Source organism: Abrus precatorius, unplaced genomic scaffold, assembly GCF_003935025.1.
Source record: "Abrus precatorius isolate BTA unplaced genomic scaffold, Abrus_2018 Scaffold8, whole genome shotgun sequence".
Lineage (NCBI taxonomy): Eukaryota > Viridiplantae > Streptophyta > Magnoliopsida > Fabales > Fabaceae > Abrus > Abrus precatorius.
The window spans coordinates 26,364,390-26,386,967 of record NW_020874428.1 but is presented as its reverse complement, the minus strand read 5'-3'; the positions used below and the strand labels follow the sequence as shown (position 1 = coordinate 26,386,967).

Below are 22,578 nucleotides of genomic sequence, written 5' to 3'. Positions count from 1 at the left end.
TTAAAGATGTGTAGACAAGCTGAGTGTTAAAAACAGATATCAGTATCTGATGAATTCAGCCCTGAAAGAATCTTTACTCTTCCTCCTCCCTTTTAGATGTTGTTTCTCCCTGTGCTTTGTTAACAATTAACTTCAAGTTACATCATCATTAAGTGGTTGGATAGCTTTGGCACTGTCTCTTTCTTCTGAGGTTTCTGTAACCATCAAAGCTTCAACTTGATGCTTGCAATGTCTTTTGGCCTGATGTTGAGACCAGGAAGCATGAGCAGCCAAGATATTGTCCAAAAGCTCTTGCAAAACAGGATCTTCCCTAGTTTCCCGAGAAGAGACTTTAGCAGTGTGCATAATGTCTTCCATTTATCGAGTGTAAACATATAGGTCAATCAAAAGAAGGACCTCAACTGGAAAAGAGTTTGTTCAGTCTCTCCTCTTTACATCGTCTCTGATCTCCAACCATGGACTCAAAAGTATCCAAGAGGCCATCCAAACCCTCATGATTCTCCCCAACTGCCTTCAAGGCAAACACAATGCTCTCAATTGTGGACAAATAACCAGCCTTAGGCTGATGCCTCACTTCACTATATAAGCTCTTCTCATTCACTTCCAACTTCACATGCGGCAAAATGTTCAACCAAGGATTTTCACTATAAATTCTTTTTGCCTTAGCCCATGTCCCATCCAAAACTATCAAATTCTTCACCTCAAAACCAATAGCATCTAGTTCACTAATTTTAATAGCCTTATCAGAGGGAAATAGTAGTACTGATCCAGGACGAACCTCAAGCTCGAATTCTTCATATTCTTCCAAGTCTTTGTCCTCATTCAATTGCTTCCTTTGGAGCTTCTTCACCAAAAACCCTTTTGATAGTGCTTCACAAGCTTCAGGATAAGCCAAAATCTTGTCAAAGCTTAACTTGGGGGATTGACATTGTGGCATCCAAATATGAGACAGAGAGCTAATGGCACCATATTTGCCAATGGAAACAGTAATAGCAGGCTCTCCACTCTCTTCATGGACACCTCTTGTTAGATTACAACTGGGACGAATTGGAATTTTCTCAACTTCATCATTCACCACAGCACCATCATTGTTACTCACGTGATTCACAACTTCAGCATGAATCTCATTCAGAACATCTCCAATATCATTTTCCAAACCACATTTTCCAGCACAATCAATCAAGTTAGAACCTTTCTCAGAAAACAACTTCTGGGTCTCTTCAATTTCCCAAGACTGATGAGATAACAAGCCATTTTGCAGGTATTGGGAATTCGGATCCAACAACCGAATCAGGAACCGGGCATCAAAATTAACGTCAGAAACGGTTGCAACATTGACATTCTTAAGGCCGAGTGTAGCGATTCTAGTAGAATTAAGCGGGTGCTTGTGCTCTAGCGCGTGCTGTAAAATGGTTACGTTCACAGAATTTTGGATACCCGATGTTAGAATTCGGGAGCATAGACACGTTCGAGTGGGTTTGGAACAAGATGGGCAAATGGGTCTCTTAAATTTCCCCTGCATTACCGACATGGAAATCTTCAGGGCTCCACGGTGAAGGAGCTTGTGTTTGTGTTGAACCAGGTGGTGCTTCGGATCCGGGTCCCAAGAAAAGCCATGGGTATAAAAAAAAAAACCCTAGAATGGATTGAAGAAGGAAATGAGGGTACGACGTCGTTTAGTGGAAGCTGTTAAGGATAATCTAGAAATTATACAATAGTCCAATGATTTTATGGAATTATAAAATGGTTGATGATGTGGAATTTTCATCTCGTAATAATAATAATAATATATCATGGTAATATATAATATAAAAATATTCGAACTTATCTTATTAAGTGGTTAATTTTAAAGATTTCAAGTTGGATATATGAAATTTTGGCGGATCTAATTCTATTTTTGTGATAATTAGACAGTACAGTTAGGTAAAATTTTATATTTTAGCTTAAATAAAAATGTAAAATCTATTAACGAAACCATCTAGTTACGTATTTTGCATGTTTTATATTTTTACTTATACACTTGAGAATAGACAATTAGCTAGAATCAAACAAGATCGCTGAAAATAATGTTTTTCATCACCCATTAATTTTGAGCATTGAGCATAAAATTTCATGATAAGATTTTAAAATTTAGTAATTACATAATTTTAAACAATTATAAATTTTTATATATTATTTACTATCTTAAAAGTTAGAATAATAGTTGTCTTAATTTTATTCTTATTTATAAACATTTTTATTATATATATTGTATCATCATGTTTATTATAAGTTATTTCTTTTAAAAGATTTTCAAATATACTTGATTTCGAGGAATAAATTACTTTCATATTTTACTTGGCTTTCATTAATTTTGAAGGTGAGGGGTGATTAAAAATATCATATATTTAACTTCCATTCCCATTTTTACATTTTCTACGATTATTTATACTTTAAAAAACATTCCTAATAATATTAAATCATAACTGAACATATTTTTAAATTTACCTATTTTTTTTATAATATACCATTTATCTACATAAAACTATCCGAAAATTCTATCTTCCCGAGCTAATAACTGAACATGGCACGCTTCTAAGATAATTTTCTTCTAGTGAGTAGTGAACATTCACATTCCAACATTAATTCATTTGAGTCAATTATTACTTACCAAACCACATTTTGATATGATCAGTCATCTCCGATGCTTAATGTAAAAGAAATTGAAGTCTCGTCTTTGTTCTAATTTGTATCCATACTTTGTATATACAAACGGCTTTTAATATTATTGACCTTATCCACGATCATTTGGATAAATTCATGTTCGTACCTGCAAAAAGTATAAACATTTCAATTTGACTTCATAAAAGAAAACCGTTCAATACATTGATACACACAATTTACATTTTCTTTTCATTAGTAAAAATCTATATCACCAAAAGAATATATAAATAAAACTTGAATAATTAATTTACACAAAATTAGATTATAGTACAAACTATATTTCTTAGTTCATTTTCACACTAACTATGGGTTCACACTGTCAGGTCAGTCACCTAGATCGACTCACCTCTGATACTACTATTGAGTTGAAGAGTTTAGATAAAGAGCTTTACATTGAGTGAAAACCACAATGCAATCTCAAAAAGTTCAAGGCAATAAATACACGAGTCAATCTCTATATAAATTTCTTACTTACTTATATCACTATGTCCACTTGATTCTAACAGTTACAGGCAAACTTTCATTTAAAATGGTAATTAGAAGATCTTTTCTCATTTAGTATTTTGTGTATCTTAAAAAACGAGGTATATATATCAATTAATCAATAATCAAGCTTCCATGTATGAGCTAGTGCTAACAGATAGATACAAAATAGAATTCTGGAACTTAAATTGAAGTGATAAAATCAAAGTACGTACCCAGTTGTGTAATGATCTCCTGACAGGCCAGCTACTTCAGACAAAGCTAACCTCCATTTCTGCACCCTCTCAGAGTCATCACCAAACTTCTTTGCATGTGCATTCATGGCTTTACCGTAACTATTTTTCTGATACCTTACGTCTGATGGATCCACTTTGTAAAAAATTGGCCAAACTAATTGATTCTTGGTCTTCTTACACTCAAGAATAGTGACAAGTTCGTCAAGACACCAGGAAGAGAATGCATAGTTTTCAGATAAAACAATAATGGCAAGCCTTGATGCTTCAATTGCTCTTATAAGAGATTCTGAAATCTGGTCTCCACGCTCAAGTCCTCCATCATCCATGAAGATCTTGAATCCCTCCCGACACAAACCATGATGGAGAAAACCTGTAAAAGAATAACGAGTATCTTCTCCTCTAAAACTCAGAAAAACCTGGTAACGTGCACTTGAATGTCTCATACTGTCTAATGATGCTTCCCACTCCTCAATGGGTTTTCTTCTCAAAGAAGATCCAACATCTTTGATTTTACCAGGTAACCCTTCACATTCAACAGCAACTTGACGTGCCACTTCTAATAGATTGGATGAGGATTCATCATTTTCTTCATCTATGCCAGAATGTTTCTTGAACAACTTCCAAGCTTCATCTTGAGACAAGGGACGCAGATGAATCTCCCTCTGACATTCCATCAAAGAACATACTTGTTGGCTACGTGTGGTCAAAAGCACCTTAAGCCCCTTGTGATCACCTTTAAAGGGAATACCTATATTCTCTAGCTCAAGCTTTTCCCGAATATCGTCCAATATCACTAGAATTTTTTCCCTACTCAGCAATTTCGAAAGTATTCTTCTTGCTCTTCCAGCTTCACTATTTTCCTCCAATTTCAGACCCAAACAATCAGCAATTTCGTCTTGAATCTTTCTGATGTTTGGGTTTTGGGACACAGTGGCAAATACAATTACATCAAAAATCTTTGAAGTGTTGATTTTCTCACCTGCTGCTTTCACCAATTTTGTTTTCCCACAACCACGTAACCCATACAAACCAATTATATGGCTACTATCTTCTCCTAGTGCCTCAAAAAGTTGATCTGAAGCCCCTTTTGTAGACTCAAAATACTCAAAATTTCCACAAGAGAAGGGGTCTAGAACTGGAACTGGGAGGATTGGAACGAAAAGTGGCAAAAATTTAATTTTATTATTCAGTGCCGTTATTTTTGTTAACATTTGGGATTGGAAGAATAATTTCTCCATATCATTCCATACACGTAGGAGAAAGAACTTAATGTTAGCAGGTTCGTTCATTTGCATGTATCGTTGTTTGAGTTCATCCACATCTTGTAGCCACTTCCAAACCGCATCATTCACTTCTGCTTCGTCTTTATTTTGAACCATTTTCACCACATTTTGTTCAGCTGAAGTCAGCTCCTCCATTTCACTTGCAAAATCGTCATTGCTACTGCGACTAAGATTCATCGATGAAAAGAAGGCTTCCATTTACGCAACGGCAACCAAGAAAAATAACACAAAGCCAAAGGGATAAATGAGTTGTACGTTTACCTCTTTTTATCACCTATGTTTAATTTGGTTTTCAATATTATTTACATTCTTAATTACACTATCGTCATTATATGTCATTCTTCTTACTTAGACGTTTTGTGAAGGAAAGTAGTTGCTAAAAAATATTCATTGAAATGTCTATATCTCAAATTTGGAAAGAATAAAAAAGACACAAGTGACATAGACAAATAATGTAACGTAATAAAAAGCAAAAGTCAAATGTTAAATCGGTGTTGATGATAACGTTTAGGTGTTCAAAAATCAAAGTTGCTTTGTAAAACATATAAATATTTGCTAGGAGATAAGAGTTTACAAGACCGTCAACAAAAGGAAGAGAAAAATTGGAGAGAAAAAAAAGATGGGTAAAGAAGAGAAGTTGGATGGAATTTACAACTCACCCCAACGTGTAGGCTCAAACGAAATGTCGACGGGGGTGATCCCTCTATTCCTTTAAGGCATGACCGGCAACTACACAGTAAAAAATTGTTATTAGTTTTACTTAGTTGCATAAATCACGCTTCTTACTAAAAGAATATTATTAATATTAACTGGATATGGATTAGACAGTAATTAACCTAATTGATTTATAAAAGTATGACTAATAATGCAACAAAAAAAAATACAGAGGGCATATTTTATTTATTAGAAGCATCCTTGTTCCTTCGGTGATATTTGATGGGAAACACCCTTTGAAAATAATAAGATGATGACTTTAGCCCCTAGAGTATAATAAAATGGAGAGAATAGCGAAGGCATTATTTAATTTACAGCTAAACCAGCCATCCAAGTTGATCACATGATTTGCCTTTTTGTTTTATAAATTTCACAAAATAATATATTATTCTAGTGATGAGAGATTAAGAATCTAACTCTTCTTGTTAAGTCCTAAAGTCCATATTTTCGTTTCAGACAATGACTAGCCTTGTGTAAGATTTACCTTGTCCTTGGGGTCATATTGAGAAATATGATCAGCATCTTCATTTTTGCTAACATATACTGATTCAAGAGGATTGTATATGGATACATCATAAATGGCCTGATCTTCACTTTCTTCAATTTTTGCCCGAAAAATTGATTTTATGAAAGATAGAAAGTAGTGCACCTTCCATGATCCGTTAAATTCTGGAGTTTCCTGAGGTTGAGGAAATCTTTCGGGCCCTTCCAAATGAACCTCAAACTCGGGTTAATTCTTTAAACAAAAATGAGATAAGTTCGAGTTCAAGGGCCATTCTCTTACTTGCAAGTTGCAGCAGGACAATACTTCCATCACAGAGTGCTCATTATTAGTGTATTTTGATCGACTACAATTTTAGTATGAATTCAATATTCTTAAGAAGTAAAAATATTAGGATGTAAGAGCATGTTTGATTTCATTTTTAAAAATAGTTTTTAAAAATAAAATGTAGTATAAAATTGTACTACATTTTATTTTTAAAAATGTAATAACAATTTTTTCATCTATTTTTATTTAAAAATATTTTTATTAAATAAAGTGATGCAAATAAATTTATACTATTATTTTGACATTTGTGAAAACAAATAAATAAACAAATGAAAGATTATAAAAAATGTCAAGAATATAAATAAAAAATAATTTCAACTAAAAAACAATCAAAATGTTAATTGAAGTAGTGTTTCTAAAAATATTATAAATTATTAAAAGAAAAAAATTAATTTTCCAACAATTTTACATAAATAAACTTTTAAATTAGTGAAACAAATTTTTAGCTAACTAAAAAGTATTACCAAAACTACTCCTAAGATCATAATAAAATTTAAATTAAACTAAAATAAATACATTATTACTTCCTTCACTTTAAAAATATCTCATCATAGAGTATATTATTTTAATTTTTAAAAAACTATTCCTTAGAATATAGCATTCTTATCTTTATTATGAGTTTGAATTTATTTGTTCAAACATAGCTGATTTCTAAGAAGAAGTCACGTTGATATTAGAAATTATCATATTTTCTTATTAGAAATTGACGGTAACATACTAAAGACGCGAGTTTTTAACTCAATTCATAGTTGCTTTAGAAACTTGCCGAATCAAACTTGCGGTAATATGTAATTACAGCTGCAATTTCCTTTTATGAAAATAAAATGCTTATAAAACTACCTGTTGAGATGAACAGTTCTGCACTTGCAATTGAAGCGATCCCTCTAATCCATATCCTTACTTCGTATATACAAACGATTTTTAATATCATTGGCCTTATCCACAATCTTTTGGATAAATTCATGTTCGTACCTATAAAATTACAAGATTTCAATTCATTTATACACATTCACCAAAATAATATACAAAATCAAGCTTGACTAATTAATCTTCACTGAATTAGATTGTTCACAACAGCGTATGTTTGATATTATTCCTTAGGAACAAAGTTTCATTTAAAATGATAATTAGATCCCAAATAATTTTCTATTATATATACACTAATCATACTACTATCAGCTTAAAATTAGACATAAACTGTGGAAAGTGATCGAAATTAGGCTACATACCCAGTTTTGTAATGATCTCCAGACAAGCCAGCGACTTCATATAATGCTGACTTCCATTTCTCCACCCTCTTAGAGTCGTCTCTTAAGTTATTTGCATGTTTATTCATGGCTTCTCCATAACTGTTTCTCATATGCCTTATGTCTGATGGTTCAACTCTGTAAAATATTGGCCAAACGAGTTGGTTCTTTATCTTCTTACACTCAAGGATAGTCACAAGTTCATCAAGACACCAAGAAGAATATGCATAGTTTTCAGAGAAAACAATAATGGAAAGCCTTGATTCTTCAATTGCTTGAATGAGGGATTGAGAAATCTGGTCCCCACGGTTCACTCCCTCATCATCCATGAAGGTCTTGAATCCCTCTCGGCACAAAGCTTGATGGAGAAAACCTGTGAAAGAGTATCGAGTATCAACACCTCTAAAACTCAGAAAAATTTGGTACCGGGCACTTGAATGTCTCAAACTATCTAATGATTCTTGCCACTCCTCAATGGGTTTTGTTTTCAAGGAAGATCCAACATCTTCAATTGTACGAGGTAATCCTCTACATTCTATGGCAACTTGTCGTGCCACTTCTAATAGTTGAGATGAGGACTCATAATTCTCTTCACATAAGCCTGAATATCTTTTTAACAACTTCCAAGCTTCTTCTTCAGACAAGGGACCCATGGGAATCTCCCTTTGACAGTGCATTAAGGTACATACTTTCAGACTACGTGTGGTTACAAGGACCTTGCATTGATTATTGTTATAGGGAATACCAATACCGTCTAATTCAAGCTTCTCCCTCACATCATCCAAGATCACAAGAATTCGTTTCCCACATTGTAATATCAAAGATAAGCTTCTAGCTCTAACACCATCACTATCTCTATGACCCAATTTTTTATCCAACCACTGAACAATTTCGTCCTGAATCCTTCTCACATTTGGATCTTGGGACACAGTGGCAAATGCAATCACATCAAAAATATTAAAAAATCTTTTGGCTTTCTCACCCACTGCTATTGCCAATTTTGTTTTACCGGAGCCTCGCATCCCATGCAATCCAATCATATAACAACCATCATCATGTAGTGCCTCCAAAACTTCGTCTGAAACATCTTCTGTGGACTTGAAACCCACAAGGTTTTCAAAAGAGAAATCCTCTATACTTGGAATAGGGATGGAAAATGGCTGAAATACATATTTGGCATTCAACACCTTCATTCTCTTCTGCATTTCATCGTACAGTCGATAATTCTCTTCACTGTAAGCTACACGTAGAAAACAATTTTTACTGTGAGCCTCTATTTCTTTTTCCATCTTCTTCTCCTCTTCCATGAGCTTATCCACGTCATTTAACCACTTGTGGACACCATCATTCACTTTATCCTTTCTCTTATTATTTGCTTCCATTTTTTTCTGCACAATTTCTCTAGCTAAAATCAGCCTCTCCTTTTCACTCTCGAAAATTTCAATGATGTCGCCCATTTGTACCATACAGTTCACTAAACTCATCATTGTATGCACAAAGTCATCAACAGTGGTTGCCCCAAACATCTCCATTAACACAACGGCACCCTGCCAAAAATGAATTCTATATTAATTAAAGGAATGCAATAAAAAAATATTATTTATTAATTTTTTAGCAAATGCTTTTAAGAGATTGATTATCGTCATTATTTTATATTATTTACCAAAATTTTTTTAGTATATTTATTATTATTGATTAAATTTGTTGAGAATAGTAAAATTTCTCTAGTTATATATAAACTTCACTCACGATTTTATAATTTTTAATAAATCTAAAAATAGAAAATTTATTAGAAGAAAATATGTCAAAAAACGTGTTAATAGATCGCGTATAAATATTTGTTGGAAGACTAGAATTCCAGGAACTGAGAACCGTTGATAAAGGGAATATATTTGAAGTAAAAAAAGATATGGAAAGAAGAAAAAGTGGATGAAAATTTTACTCACTCGAAGAAGGCAGTGGGGATCCTCTAATCTTTCTGCGATGACTGGCGACCAAAGAGTGAAAGATAAGAGTGATTGATAAGCGCTTTTGGTTCATAAAACTTGTTTAAGAAGATCATCCTTTGTAAACAACGGGATGATGTTGACATAAACCCCAAGTAAATATAATTTGTGGGAAATAAAAGACAAACTTGAATGCGATAATCATAATAAAAATAAACTGTTTTAGGTTACATCATTAAAAATATATAAATATTAGAGCGGAAATATAATCTCAGTTTATAAAAGAGAGATTAAAACTAATTTTTTTTTATATACTTCTCTGGTGATAGATTGTTAGAAAAAAAAATTATGCATGAAAGTTTATTTACTAATTTATAATAATAGCAACAATTAGCATCTCCAAGACACTGTTATCCCGCGCTAATTGAACAAGGCACACATCCAAGACAATTTTCTTTCATGAACATGCATATTACAGCAGTAATTCATTTTTAAGCTAATTACACTGCTTACAAAAACACCTATTGAGATGATGGATTTTGTCACTTGCAACACTATGTAAAAGAAATTGAAGCCTTCCTTCTAGTCCATATCCATACTTTGTATATACAATCGGTTTTTAATGTTATTAACCTTATCCACGATCATGTTGATAAATTCATACTCATACCTGCAAAAGTATAAAGCTTTTATTAGTTAGAATATAATTCACCAAAAGGAATATATAAACTGTAATTTATTAACCTTAATAGAACTAATCTATCTGGAATTATACTACGTACCCCGTTTTGTAATGATATCCAGAGAAGCCAGCAACTTCAAACAAAGCTGACTTCCATTTCTGCACCCTCTCAGAGTTGTTTTCATACGTAATTGCATGTGCATCCATGGCTTTGCCATAACTATTTTTCTGAAACCTCACATCTGATGGTTCCACTTTGTAAAAAATTGGCCAAACAAGTTGATTCTTGGTCTTCTTACACTCGAGAATAGCAACAAGTTCATCAAGACACCAAGAAGATTCTGCATAGTTTTCAGACAAAACAATAATGGAAAGCCTTGATGTTTCAATTGCTTTAATAAGAGATTCTGAAATATGGTCTCCACTCTCCAAACCCCCTTCATCCATGAAGGTCTTGAATCCCTCTCGACACAAAGTATGATAGAGAAAACCTGCAAAAGAATACCGAGTATCTTCTCCTCTAAAACTCAAAAAAATCTGGTATTGTGCACTTGAATATCTCATACTGTCTAAAGATGCTTCCCACTCCTCAATGGGTTTTCTTTTCAAGGAAGATCCAACTTCTTTAATTTTACCAGGCAACCCTTCACATTCAGCAGCAACTTCACGTGCCAATTTTAGTAGATTAGATTCGGATGAGGTTTCATCTTCATTTTCTTCATCTATGCCAGAATGTTTCTTGAACAACTCCCAAGCTTCTTCTTGAGACAATGGATCCAAAGGAATCTCCCTTTGACACTCCATCAAGATTAATACTTGTTGCTTTCGTGAGGTCAAAAGGATCTTGCATTTGCCTCGATTACCAACGTGAGGAATACCTATATCCTCTAGCTCAAGCTTTTCTCTAACATCATCCAAGATCACAAGAATTTTTTCCCCACTTTGAAGTCTCTTACATATTGTTCTTGCTCTTCCTGCATCACTATTTTCCTCCAATTTCAGACTAATGCAGTCAGCAATTTCGTCTTGGATCCTTCTTATGCTTGGATTTTGGGACACAGTGGCAAAAGCAACTTCATCAACAAGTTTTAAGTAGGTTGCTTTTTCACCTTCTGCTTTCACTAACTTTGTTTTACCCGATCCTCGCTTTCCATACAATCCAATTATATAGTTACTACCATTTCGTAGTGCCCTCACAAGTTGATGTGAGGCCACTTTTGTAGACTCATAATACTTCAAATTTGTAGTAGAGAAGTACTGCATCTCCGGAATTGGGGTGAATATGAAGGAAATTGTCGTGTTATTCAGGTCTCCCATTCTCTTTACCATTTCTTCGTATCGCCGATATAAATTCTTCCCAACAAAACATCCCCTCCTTTTGCTTTGCATCTCTTTTCCCTCTTCGATGAGTTTCTCCACCGCTTGTAACCAAGACAGAGCATTACTATTTAGTGTCCCACCTTTCATTCTAGCTTCTTCAGCTTCCCTCATCCCAAAATTTCGGTTTGAAATCAGATCATTCATTTGGCTCTTGAATTCATTAACAATGTTTTTGTCAGCACATATTATTGAATTACGGATCACTGACTTCATCGAATTAAGATCCATTGACACAAAAGCAACCTGCCACAATCATCAATTTTGGGCGTATTTTTAATGTAACAAATCAAAATCAAGCTAAGGAATTAATACCACAAATAATTAACGATTGATTTTTCATAGAAATCGAATGCAAATATACTTTCAGTCATATTGCAATGTTTGATCTAAATCTAAGTCAGAAATACAAAAAGTATATACTACCTAACATGATTTATAACCAAAGAGGGATACATATAGATAGATAGATAGTTTTATAAAATGGGCTATAGTGTGTGGTGCTATATATGTTCCTCCATATTTATGAAAACGGAAAGAAAGCATTAGCATAATTGTTATAGCAAGCAAAAGGACAGATGATTTATTAATCTCCTTCTTTAGATCGAGCTTTTTCTATGTTAATTAAAGACAGGGAAAGAAGAGAGGTGAATGAAATTTTGAACTCACTCAAAGATGTTGCAGTTGCAGGCACAAACGAAATGATGGTGGTGTGTGAGAACCCGTCTACTCTTTCTGGAAATCAAAGTCAACGATAGTGTGTGATTGATTTTGTGTTGCATACAGCAAACTTATTCTTAATGAGTTGTAGATATTTTAATAGCATACCCAAACTTCCAAGTTGTTCACATATGGTTTGCATTTATATATATATAAATTTCATTAAATGTAGTTAGTCATTCTAGAAAGAGATGAAGAACCTAATTATTGTTGCTCCAACAATGGCTTGCCGAGTAAAAGGTTGACCTTGTCCCAATTGGGGTCACATTCAGAATGAACATCTTCAATTTTGCTAGCACATACCGATTATGTGGATATTTCATGAGTGGCCTGATCTTCACTTTCCTCATTTGGATCCTGAAATTATATATAGGAATAGCACAAATCACAATAAATTTATAATAGTAGGAAAACAGTGGAGAAAATGACGTTGAACCTGAATATTGCACGGGTGAAGTAATGAGGAACCAATTACCAAATTGAGGAACACTTCCATATACATACAAATATTGAGAAAATCAGTGTTTCACTGTGTAATGCTTCAGTGAAGTTGATCAAGCTTTTGAGTTTCAATTTCTCAGTTTTGGAAGCACTACTGGCTGGCTGTCTTCATAAGATTCATGTCCTGCTCTTTGACTTTTATCATTATTATTGAAAGCAGCAACTTGGCTATTAAAATAATTGAAGATATGTAATTTAGAGCTTGATGTCTACTTATTCTAATATGATTTTGTTTAATTGTGTGTTAAATTTAATGTTGAAAATAATTGAAAATATACTTAAAAATATAATTAATTACTAGCAAGACCATAACTTAAAATTTGACAATTATATGTTTTAAAATGCTGATAAAATTTTTAATTTTTTATCTTTTTCAATGATTTGTTATTTTAAAAGGTAGGATAATAGTATTTTAGTTTATTTATATTTATAAATATTTGGTAAGACCTTGTTTCACACATGAACGAATCATTGTCTTGCACGTCACACTGCTTGACATTTGCCATATGGGGACAGTCTGTGTGTTCTACTCTTTCCAATTGGGTGAACTTGGAATTGGAAGACAATATCCAGCCAACAATAATGTTTATCAATTTTGATATTCATTGTAGTGAGATTCACTGGCCTTGGCCTTATTCCCACTATCAATCAATGTATATAAATTTTATGAATTATCTTATGATTTTCAATTTTGTTATAATTTACTATTACTAAGAATAGTTTTTAAAATCTTAATGATGATAATAAATAGTAGAGTAGGAAAATCTAAAGCCTGTATCAGCTGTAGGAATGTGACATATCTGAATCTGAAAAAATTGAGTCCACTTATTATTTATTTATTTATCTCGCAATCTTTGAATTTTGATTAGCTTAATGTTCATGTAATACAATTTACTATCCAACTAATCTGGTGGGCCGAAACAACTTTAAAGTTTAACCAATTCAAAAGGGAAAATGACAATCTTTGAATCTGATTAGGTGTCGACCAATAAAAAGAAAAACAAAGTTGAACTGCCTTTAACCCATAGCTTCTTACCTTCATTTTTTCAACATACGAGTAAACAACAACAATAATAATAATAAATAATAAAAGAAAGTGAAATTTATTTATTTAGGCTGATAATTTAGAATTTACTATTCAACGGACCGATCTGAATTTACACAATAAAATATAAATTTTGAATTTTATCTATTTTAAATACTATTTGTTATAAACTTAAATTATGTTTGAATCTTTTAGTTTAACTTGTTAAAGTTCAATATCTGAATTATGGACTCGGATCTTCTTTAACAGTTCAGCCTTTGCAGCAGAAATTTTTGCTGTTAAATTTATATTTAATAATTTTAAAAAATTATAATATTTTATAGTTAATCAATCTTATATTGTACTATAGATAATTATTTTGTTTCCTAAAGAGAGAATAAAATGCATCATGTAATCCGCTTTACCAACTCTATTAAATCCCACCATAAAATAAAAAAGAGAAAGTGAATTGACCGTTGACCGGGGACCAAGAAGGGCAAACTCGAAATTCTCTTGAATAATGTAGGGGCAAATACGGAATACAAGGTAAATAGCTGATGTTATTGACTTGTGCATTCCACGCTCCGGTGGCCCTCACTTTCGATATTCCGATTCAAAACGTCTGAATTTCCCGGAAAATCAGAGAAAATGCACGATTTCTGCTTCACGATTCCGTATGGGTTGCTGTTAATAGGTGGAGGACTCTTCGGCTACATCAAGAAAGGGAGCATAGCTTCTCTGGCCGGAGGCGCTGGCTCTGGTTTGATTCTCATCGTTGCTGGTTATCTCAGTCTCAATGCCTTTGGCAAGCAAAAAAACTCTTACCTTGCTTTGATTCTCGAGACCGGTATCTTTCCTTTCATTTTTTTCTTTTTTAGTTTCGGAAATGTTTGGCTTTGTCGCGTGCGATTGTTGACTCGGTTCATGTTTTGGTTCTCGATTCTGGATTTGGAAAAAAGTTTTATGCTATAAATCGTAATTTGATGATTTGGATGTGAGGAAAAATGTGGATTTGTTGGACTCATTTGAGATGGTCTAAAATGTTAGATTTGAATTCTCTCTCTCTCTCTCTCTCTCTCTCTCTCTCTCGGATGGAATGATTTTATGTTAATCCTCTGAATTGGTTGAACTAGAATGCGTGAAGTGCTTTTTGTGTTTCCAAGATATCAAGTGTTGCTGCTTTTTCATTTACTACTTTCTGTTTTATAGTGATTAAGACGAAGAGGATAATATGGGGATTTGTTAGGTTGGGTGAAAGATGTTGAAAGGGAAAGAAGGAGGGAAAGCGATACATAGATGTGTCATTGACTTATTGTCGAAGTGTTGTGAAAGAGGGTGTCTGTGGATGTTCATCATGGTTTTCAAGTTTTCATTGTTTATCAGGCTTGCAGCTTGCACCCTACAGTTTTGTTATGAGTATAGTTGAAGCGATGGAACATGGTTTATCCTGTATCTTGAGCTTTGTGTAAATACCCTCCAATACAAGCCCAGCCTTATGTATAGCAGATCAATCTGATAAACTTAGTTGACTTATAGGTGCAAAAACACCTTCTCTACTTGACTTATTTTTCGGTTTTACTTACACAGTATATTCTCTTTCAAATGAAAGCATGCTCTATGCTAGGAATGATCAGCGATGCTCCTACTTCGTAACAAAAAGCATGTACAGAAACTTTAGCGGGGGTAGAGATGTATCAGATTGCATTATCAATCTCTGTGAATTGTAAAATTAAGCAAGAACAATATGCCTTTTTTAACCTGACAAGATATTTTAGTAATTTATGACTTATGACCAATATATAGGATCAAAGGGTATTTCTGTGCTTATAATGGGAATCATCTGACAAGCTATGTTCACTGAATTAATTATGGTCCATATTTGTCGGAGTAGTTTTCTCTGCCTTTTACTAATTTGTATCCTGCAAAACAGTCTGTGCAGTCATACTAACTTGGACCATGGGACAACGTTACATGGAAACTTCCAAGGTTATGCCTGCTGGTCTTATTGCTGGAATCAGGTAATCAAAGGATTGATTAGAAGTACCCAAGCTCATATTCTGAACGTAGTTTTATTCTCAGAGAGTTGCAAGAACTAAATTTTGAGATTTGATTGTTGGATTGGTTGTTAGGTTGTAGATTATAAATCCACGAACATATCCCTCGTGAAAAGTAAATGCATCCATGAAAATAGATGCATTTACTTTTGAAAATTAAAGAAATATTTTTGTGTGCTACTAACCTGAACTTATTTTGTGCAAGCTCTTCTAAAACTTGTTTTAACTCTCCATTACTGATTTGAAGACTTGTATATTATTTTCTAAATTTAATGTCTGGAGTCAAGCATTGGCAGCCATTACTTAATTATGTATTCTCTAATTGCTTCACATCAGTCACCGAGCATTATTGTAATGTAATAACTAATAAATCGATTTTTCTTGTTTGTTTATCTTAAAGGTGTGTACTCTTAATATAAGCTTTTGTAGATGTTTATGCAAGTTTGGGTGTTTGTTAACCAAAACACTGCTTATAGATGTGTATCTCCATAGCAGAGCAAGGTATGTTGTTTGTATCTGGAGTTAAGACATTTGTCTTCCTTTTTCTTGCAGTGCTCTCATGACTGCGTTTTATCTCTACAAACTAGCAACTGGTGGCAACCATCTCCCTACCAAGGCTGAGTGATGATAAAATGATACGCAAATGTCTTCAGTTTTCTTACTATAACACATATATGTAAGTTGACCTGCATACTTTGGATGGTTGAGATATGCATTGTTCTTTTATACTTAGTCAGTTTAGAGTACGAAACAAAAGATTGTTGTTGTTGTCATCGTCTTTATACATGTAGGAGTATTCCGCCAGTCCTCCATCACTCTCTAAGCAGCTTCTTTTCTTCCTTGTTTCCTTTTTCTCTTAGCACACCTTACCATTAGGGTTGCCCTAAATGCAAACCTCGCGCTTCTTTGTTGCATGCTTGACAAACTCGATTGAAATTCCAATTGAAATGTGTTAAGACTTTTCTAGTTGACTGATCTGCAAATTTTCATTTTCTTGGTATTATTCTGCCGGAAATCTGAAATGAATTACACGGTCAACATTTTGATTAGGTTCTGCGTGGGCTTCTCAGGAATGAAACTATTATTATCTGACGCATTGCTTTAGCCAATACTCGGTGTGCTTATCTAACTAGTAATGAAAAAATTCTTTAAAATATAATTAACTTGTAAAGCCCTCAAAGGGATTAGAAAATAAATAATCAATACAAATGTTTCAGGCATCATTTTTCTTTATTTTGCCTTGTGACTTCATCCCAATTCCCGGTATCTTCAGACTATTTAATATTAACAAGTAAATAAAGCAATTGACTTCTGTTGCCTTTTCGGGTCAGTTGCGTAACAAATGAAAACGCTTTGTTTTATATATTTATGAACGACTGATATCACTTCGTATCAGAGCATTTTCAGTGACAATTCCCCTCACCTGGTTATTTTACTCCAAACAAACTAGTTCTGACGATACGTAAATTGTTTACATAAAATGATACAGAATCATTAATGTGAAATTTAAACTATTTGAGTTTAATAATTAATATGCCAATAAAACATATAAGAAAATTATGCAGAGATATTAATTATATTCTTTACCAGGTACTACTCTAGGTTACTTGATTCACTGTTGAAAAATTAAATCACTAGCTTATGTTTTCATCTACGTCTATCTACACATCATAAAATAAAGAATTCAACTACAATAATCATAAAGGACTTTTTCAAAATTAAATCACTAGCGTATGTTGGCAATTTTGTCCACATAACAGGTAAGTTGTTATAAATTTATTTCCAGTTGATCTTTTAAACATGTCATTTTACTGTTATAAAAGGAACTTACGAGTATCTTTCACTATTATTCGAGACAAGTAGAATTGCTAAAATTATTATTAACAACAAAGTTCAGTTTATTTAAACTTAAACTCAAAATTTTAAATTAAACTGAAATAATTTTTTATAAGCACGAATTATAATCTTTATTAAATGATTTATATATATATATATATATATATATATATATATATATATATATATAATCACATTTTATGTATAAAATACCCAATCAACATGCATTGGTCTCATAAGTAAAAGAATAGACCTTGTGATTTTCTTTTGTTCCTTTGAACAAGTTTTTGTTTGTTTTCCCCCAAATAAAACTATTATAATAGGAGAATGCAAGATTATTTATATAAACTTGGTTTTCAAAACTAATATTAGATAAAGACCAATGATTTAGAAAATGCAGAGTCACACTTGAGAGGGCTCAAATGGGTTTTTCCATACTTTCAGGTAGCCAAGCCTGCCGTTTTTGTTTGTTTCCATCTTATACGTTCGTCTAAAGAAATTTTCAGTATTATTGTTCTCACTTTACATTTTCACAATAATTTTTCTAATAAAAAAATATATAAGATAAGATAAATGATGTGATGAAAAGAGAGAAAAATATATATTATAAGAATACGAAATGAAAATAACATTGTTTTGTTTTTTAAAACATTTTTTATATTTTATTTCGAAGGATAGTGTCAGAAATTTTATTTATCACCCCAATAAGACACGATACCCTAATTTAGAATCAAATATAACAAAGAGAACAAAGCCAATAATAAAATAGCTACTATAAAACTAATAAAGTCTGATATAATTGATGGATAAGTGAGTCTGTTAAACATATTTATTGGAGTAAAATTTTTAGTTACGTGTATACAACTTTTTTATTGAGAGATATAAAATTCATTTTAATAATTTTTATGCCTCAAATATACTTTTATTCTAAAATATTTTTAAATAAATAAATATTCATATACAATATCTACATATAAGATACTATTATTTAAATATTTATTGTACTTTTTAGATCTTACTGTATATTATTATCTAATATACTATATAATATAAATAAATTATATATTTAATTATTATTAGTCTTATCACAATAATTGAACAAAGAAATAATAAAACAACACACTTAATAACCGATTCAATTTTAAAAGCATTAATTAGCAAACACCAAAAAATAAAATAATGAAGGAAAGAGAAGGCCTTCCTTACCAGCTATGGGACAAAGAGGAATCAAGTCAATAAACTTGGAATGCAATCCTTATGTCCTCTTTTGCATGATTCTTACACACCTTCCTATGGTGACTGCAGCAATTTGATATATTATTTTGATGACCATTTTTTACACATTATGTTTTTCATTACAACTAATCAGACCTACAACTTCTGCCTTCTGGATCTCCCTCCTTTCCCCACATGTCACTGATTACTAGTGTTGAGTTCGATCTATTAAACACGAGATTCTGTGTTTAAACTTTATTATATGTAAATTTTATTAATCATTATCAAAAGATAATCTTAAGCTTTTGAAATTTGAGAACACTTTGTGGTTTTCTTTTTTACATCGCAATTTTTTCAAAAAAAAAAAAAAAAAAAACCTCACTTTGTTGTCTCTTACTTTAGAGACGAATAAAATATAGAAAAAGGCCGGCTACTATCAAAAGTCGTAACTTTTTATATGTGGACAAGCCTTTCTATAGAAACTACTATGTTGAGAATCTGAAGAGAAAGTGCTGAAACATGAGTCTTCTCCTAGTTAGTTTCCTCTTGCTCATGCCAATCCTCCTTCTGCTTAGAGGAAGAAGAAAAGCATCCAAAAGGGTCCCTCCAGGTTCACTTGGAATACCTATTATTGGTCAAAGTCTTGGCCTTCTTAGAGCTATGCGTGCCAACACTGCAGAAAAATGGGTTGAAGAAAGAATCAACAAGTATGGTCCTATTTCAAAGCTAAGCCTCTTTGGAAAGCCAACAGTTTTAATCTATGGACAGGCTGCAAATAAGTTTATATTCTCAAGTGGTAGTAACACCATTGTTAACCAGCAAACAGAGTCCATCAAAATGATACTGGGCGACCGCAGCTTGCTGGAACTGAATGGTGAAGATCACAGCCGAGTCAGGGGTGCACTTGTCTCATTCTTGAAGCCAGAATCCTTGAAGCGATATGTGGACAAAATGGATGAAGAAGTTAGGAGGCACCTTGACATGCATTGGCAGGGGAAACAGCAGGTCAAGGTAATGTTACAAGTTACATCCCAATATCTATTAGATTTAGATTAAACAATGTAAGGACAAGTTTGAAAGAGTTTATTTGAGCTTTTAAAGAATAACTTATATAACTCTGTTAAGCTTTATATATATAAATTTTATGGTTAAATTTATGGCTTAAATCTTTATGTAATAAAAAATTATTGAAAAAATGTTTAATTAAACTATTTATTCAAAGTACATATTCTAGGTTGAGGGTTGTAACCTTTAACTTGTAACTGGGATAAGAATTACAGGAAAAAAATTTAAGAAAAAATATTACTGATGATATCATCCTTAAAAGATTTATTTGCCTTATGATGTTATATTATAGATCATTACTCCATGCCTAGTTAAGGTGAGTAATGTTACTGTTAAATTTTTTGAAATACTAATAAAATATCCAGCAGCAAGCAAAAGCAAATCAAAGTTGGAAAAAGAAAATATTGTGTGACTGTTTATCTTTGTTTTTCTTACAGGTATTGCCCCTTATGAAGACGCTCACATTCAACATAATTTGCTCTCTTCTGTTTGGTCTTGAGAGTGGAGAACAAAGAGATCAATTACTGCCTTCCTTTCAAGCGATGATAGAAGGAATGTGGTCAGTGCCAGTTAACGTGCCCTTCACACGCTACAATCGCAGCCTCAGAGAAAGTGCAAGGATCCAGAAAATGTTGAAGAAGATTGTGCACATGAAGAAGATGGAACTTGAGAAAAATGTAGCCTCTTCCCACCAAGACTTGATCAGCTGCATGCTAAGCATGGTTGATGAAGATGACAAACAAGTTATAACGGAGAAGGAAATCATTCACAACGTTATGCTTGTCATGGTTGCTGGATATGACACTTCATCTGTTCTAATCACTTTCATCATCAGACTCTTATCCAATGAGCCTTCTATCTGTGCAGCAGTTCTCCAAGGTATGCATCGACAAGTATGTGTATTAGCGTGATTGCAAGAAGAGCAAAGTTTTGGTACTCCTAGATGGCCTACTCTTTTGACAGTTATCACTCCTAATTTGACAGTTCTTTATTCAAATAAATTAAAATGGGAAAAAAACCATACATGTTATATGTCATGTTTTTAAGGCAAAGAAATCTACATATAATATATAATAAAATTTTATTAAAAAAAGAAGTATTTATTATTCTTTTATAAACTTAATGCAATGAATAATTTTTTTTAATAAAAATTTACTACTTTCAGATGCTTAAACTGTTCTAAGAACTGATATTAACAAAACTTACAACATAATTGGTTGTGATTCCAGAACAGGAAGAGATAGCAAAAAGCAAGCCTTCAGGAGAGCCACTGACATGGGAAGACCTTTCAAAGATGAAGTGCACTTGGAGAGTAGCAATGGAAACTCTTAGAATCTTTCCTCCCATATTTGGTGGCTTCAGAAAGGCTGCCACAGATATTGAATATGAAGGATACTTCATACCCAAAGGGTGGCAGGTAAGTAAAACTCTAGTTTGTGTCATTGGTGAACTAGATTTCTTTGTTTATGTTACTGATTAAAACCTTTCTACACATTTATAGATTTTCTGGGTCACAGCATTGACCCACATGGACAACAACATTTTCTCAGAGCCATCAAAGTTTGATCCAAGTAGATTTGAAAACCAAGCATCTACACCACCCTACTGCTTCATTCCATTTGGAGGGGGAGCCAGAATATGTCCAGGGTATGAGTTTGCCAGGGTTGAAACTCTCGTTGCAATTCATTACATTCTTACCCGGTTCAATTGGAAGCTATGTTCTGATAATTTCTTTAAGAGGGATCCAATGCCAGTACCAACTCAAGGGCTACTACTTCAAATTTGGCCAAGGAAGCTTTCTTAATAAAATGTATTAAATTAATACCATAGATCAGCTTATGATTATATTAGCTTTTATTTTGTCTGTTCAAACTTGGAAATAATTGTAATTACAATCCTAGATTGGTATAATATTATGTTTATTGTTGATAAACTACGGAGCCAAAGCCTAACCAACAAGTAACCAGCTACAAACTGATCAAAGCAACACCACCAGAAGATCCATGCACCTATTAGCTTCCCTAAAATAATGATGGAAAGAGACTCGTTTGCATAAGGATTCCAAACTTAATAGCCAGAATTAAGGAGGTAAAGACTAGAGAACATCTGAGCTAAATAACGTAACTATTTACCGATAAAAATCCATACCGTAAGTGCAAGTGCATACTTAATGCAAGGATTGCCCCCAACTAAAGTGAAACTTGTATTGAACATAATGGGTTTAAAAATTGTGTATTAAAAACCATGTAACTAGTATTCCGATTAAATATTTTTTCACCTACGATTTCCTTAAATTCTTTATAATTTATTTTCATAAATTTATTACTAGAACTTATCCAAATAAGATATGTTCAAGTTATCACAATAAATTTCATCATTTAATTTAAGTTATAAGTTATCATTTTAAAAGAATTAAATAAACACATAAATAAATTGTATATCCAAATACACTAAGTAAAAAAATCTCTGCTCAAAGTTTCAACCATAGCGTAACAACACATTAGAATTTTGTTTTTCTTTCTAAATTTACGCATTGACGTATGATTAGACAAATGTCCCGTAAAAGTAAAATGCACGTGTGCGTGGGGAGGGAAGCACTGTAAAGATTTTTTGGATAAAAATTGATCATAACTACGATGTATCAACTACACTCTTAAACAATA

At 32.8% G+C, this 22,578-nt stretch overlaps 3 protein-coding genes across 4 annotated transcripts; 2 read left to right on the top strand and 1 right to left on the bottom strand.

Annotated features, from left to right (window-relative positions):
* Positions 1–93: 93 nt before the first annotated feature.
* LOC113874559 lies at positions 94–12,514 on the bottom strand. The gene is made up of 6 exons (XM_027512779.1): positions 12,421–12,514; positions 10,224–11,746; positions 7,159–7,220; positions 3,402–3,846; positions 2,773–2,809; positions 94–1,636 (listed from the first exon to the last, which is right to left on the bottom strand). Exons 2-6 carry the CDS (start codon positions 11,729–11,731, stop codon positions 398–400), a joined length of 3,291 nt encoding a protein of 1,096 aa, XP_027368580.1. The 5' UTR covers positions 11,732–11,746; positions 12,421–12,514; the 3' UTR covers positions 94–397.
* Positions 12,515–14,344: 1,830 nt separating this feature from the next.
* Positions 14,345–16,897, top strand: LOC113847943 (protein FATTY ACID EXPORT 5-like). 2 transcript variants are annotated; one of them, XR_003501794.1, is made up of 4 exons: positions 14,345–14,592; positions 15,676–15,763; positions 16,352–16,748; positions 16,850–16,897. XR_003501794.1 is itself a non-coding variant. In XM_027477278.1 (3 exons), the coding sequence occupies exons 1-3, from the start codon at positions 14,394–14,396 to the stop codon at positions 16,422–16,424; spliced, it is 360 nt and encodes a 119-aa protein (XP_027333079.1). In that variant the 5' UTR covers positions 14,345–14,393; the 3' UTR covers positions 16,425–16,849. The 2 variants fall into 2 exon arrangements, 1 of the variants encoding a protein (XP_027333079.1); XM_027477278.1 differs by lacking the exon at positions 16,850–16,897 and having other exon boundaries at positions 16,352–16,849.
* Positions 16,898–19,369: 2,472 nt separating this feature from the next.
* Positions 19,370–21,719, top strand: LOC113848315 (taxadiene 5-alpha hydroxylase-like). Its single transcript, XM_027477777.1, has 4 exons — positions 19,370–19,861; positions 20,353–20,794; positions 21,145–21,332; positions 21,417–21,719. Exons 1-4 carry the CDS (start codon positions 19,370–19,372, stop codon positions 21,717–21,719), a joined length of 1,425 nt encoding a protein of 474 aa, XP_027333578.1.
* Positions 21,720–22,578: the final 859 nt, after the last annotated feature.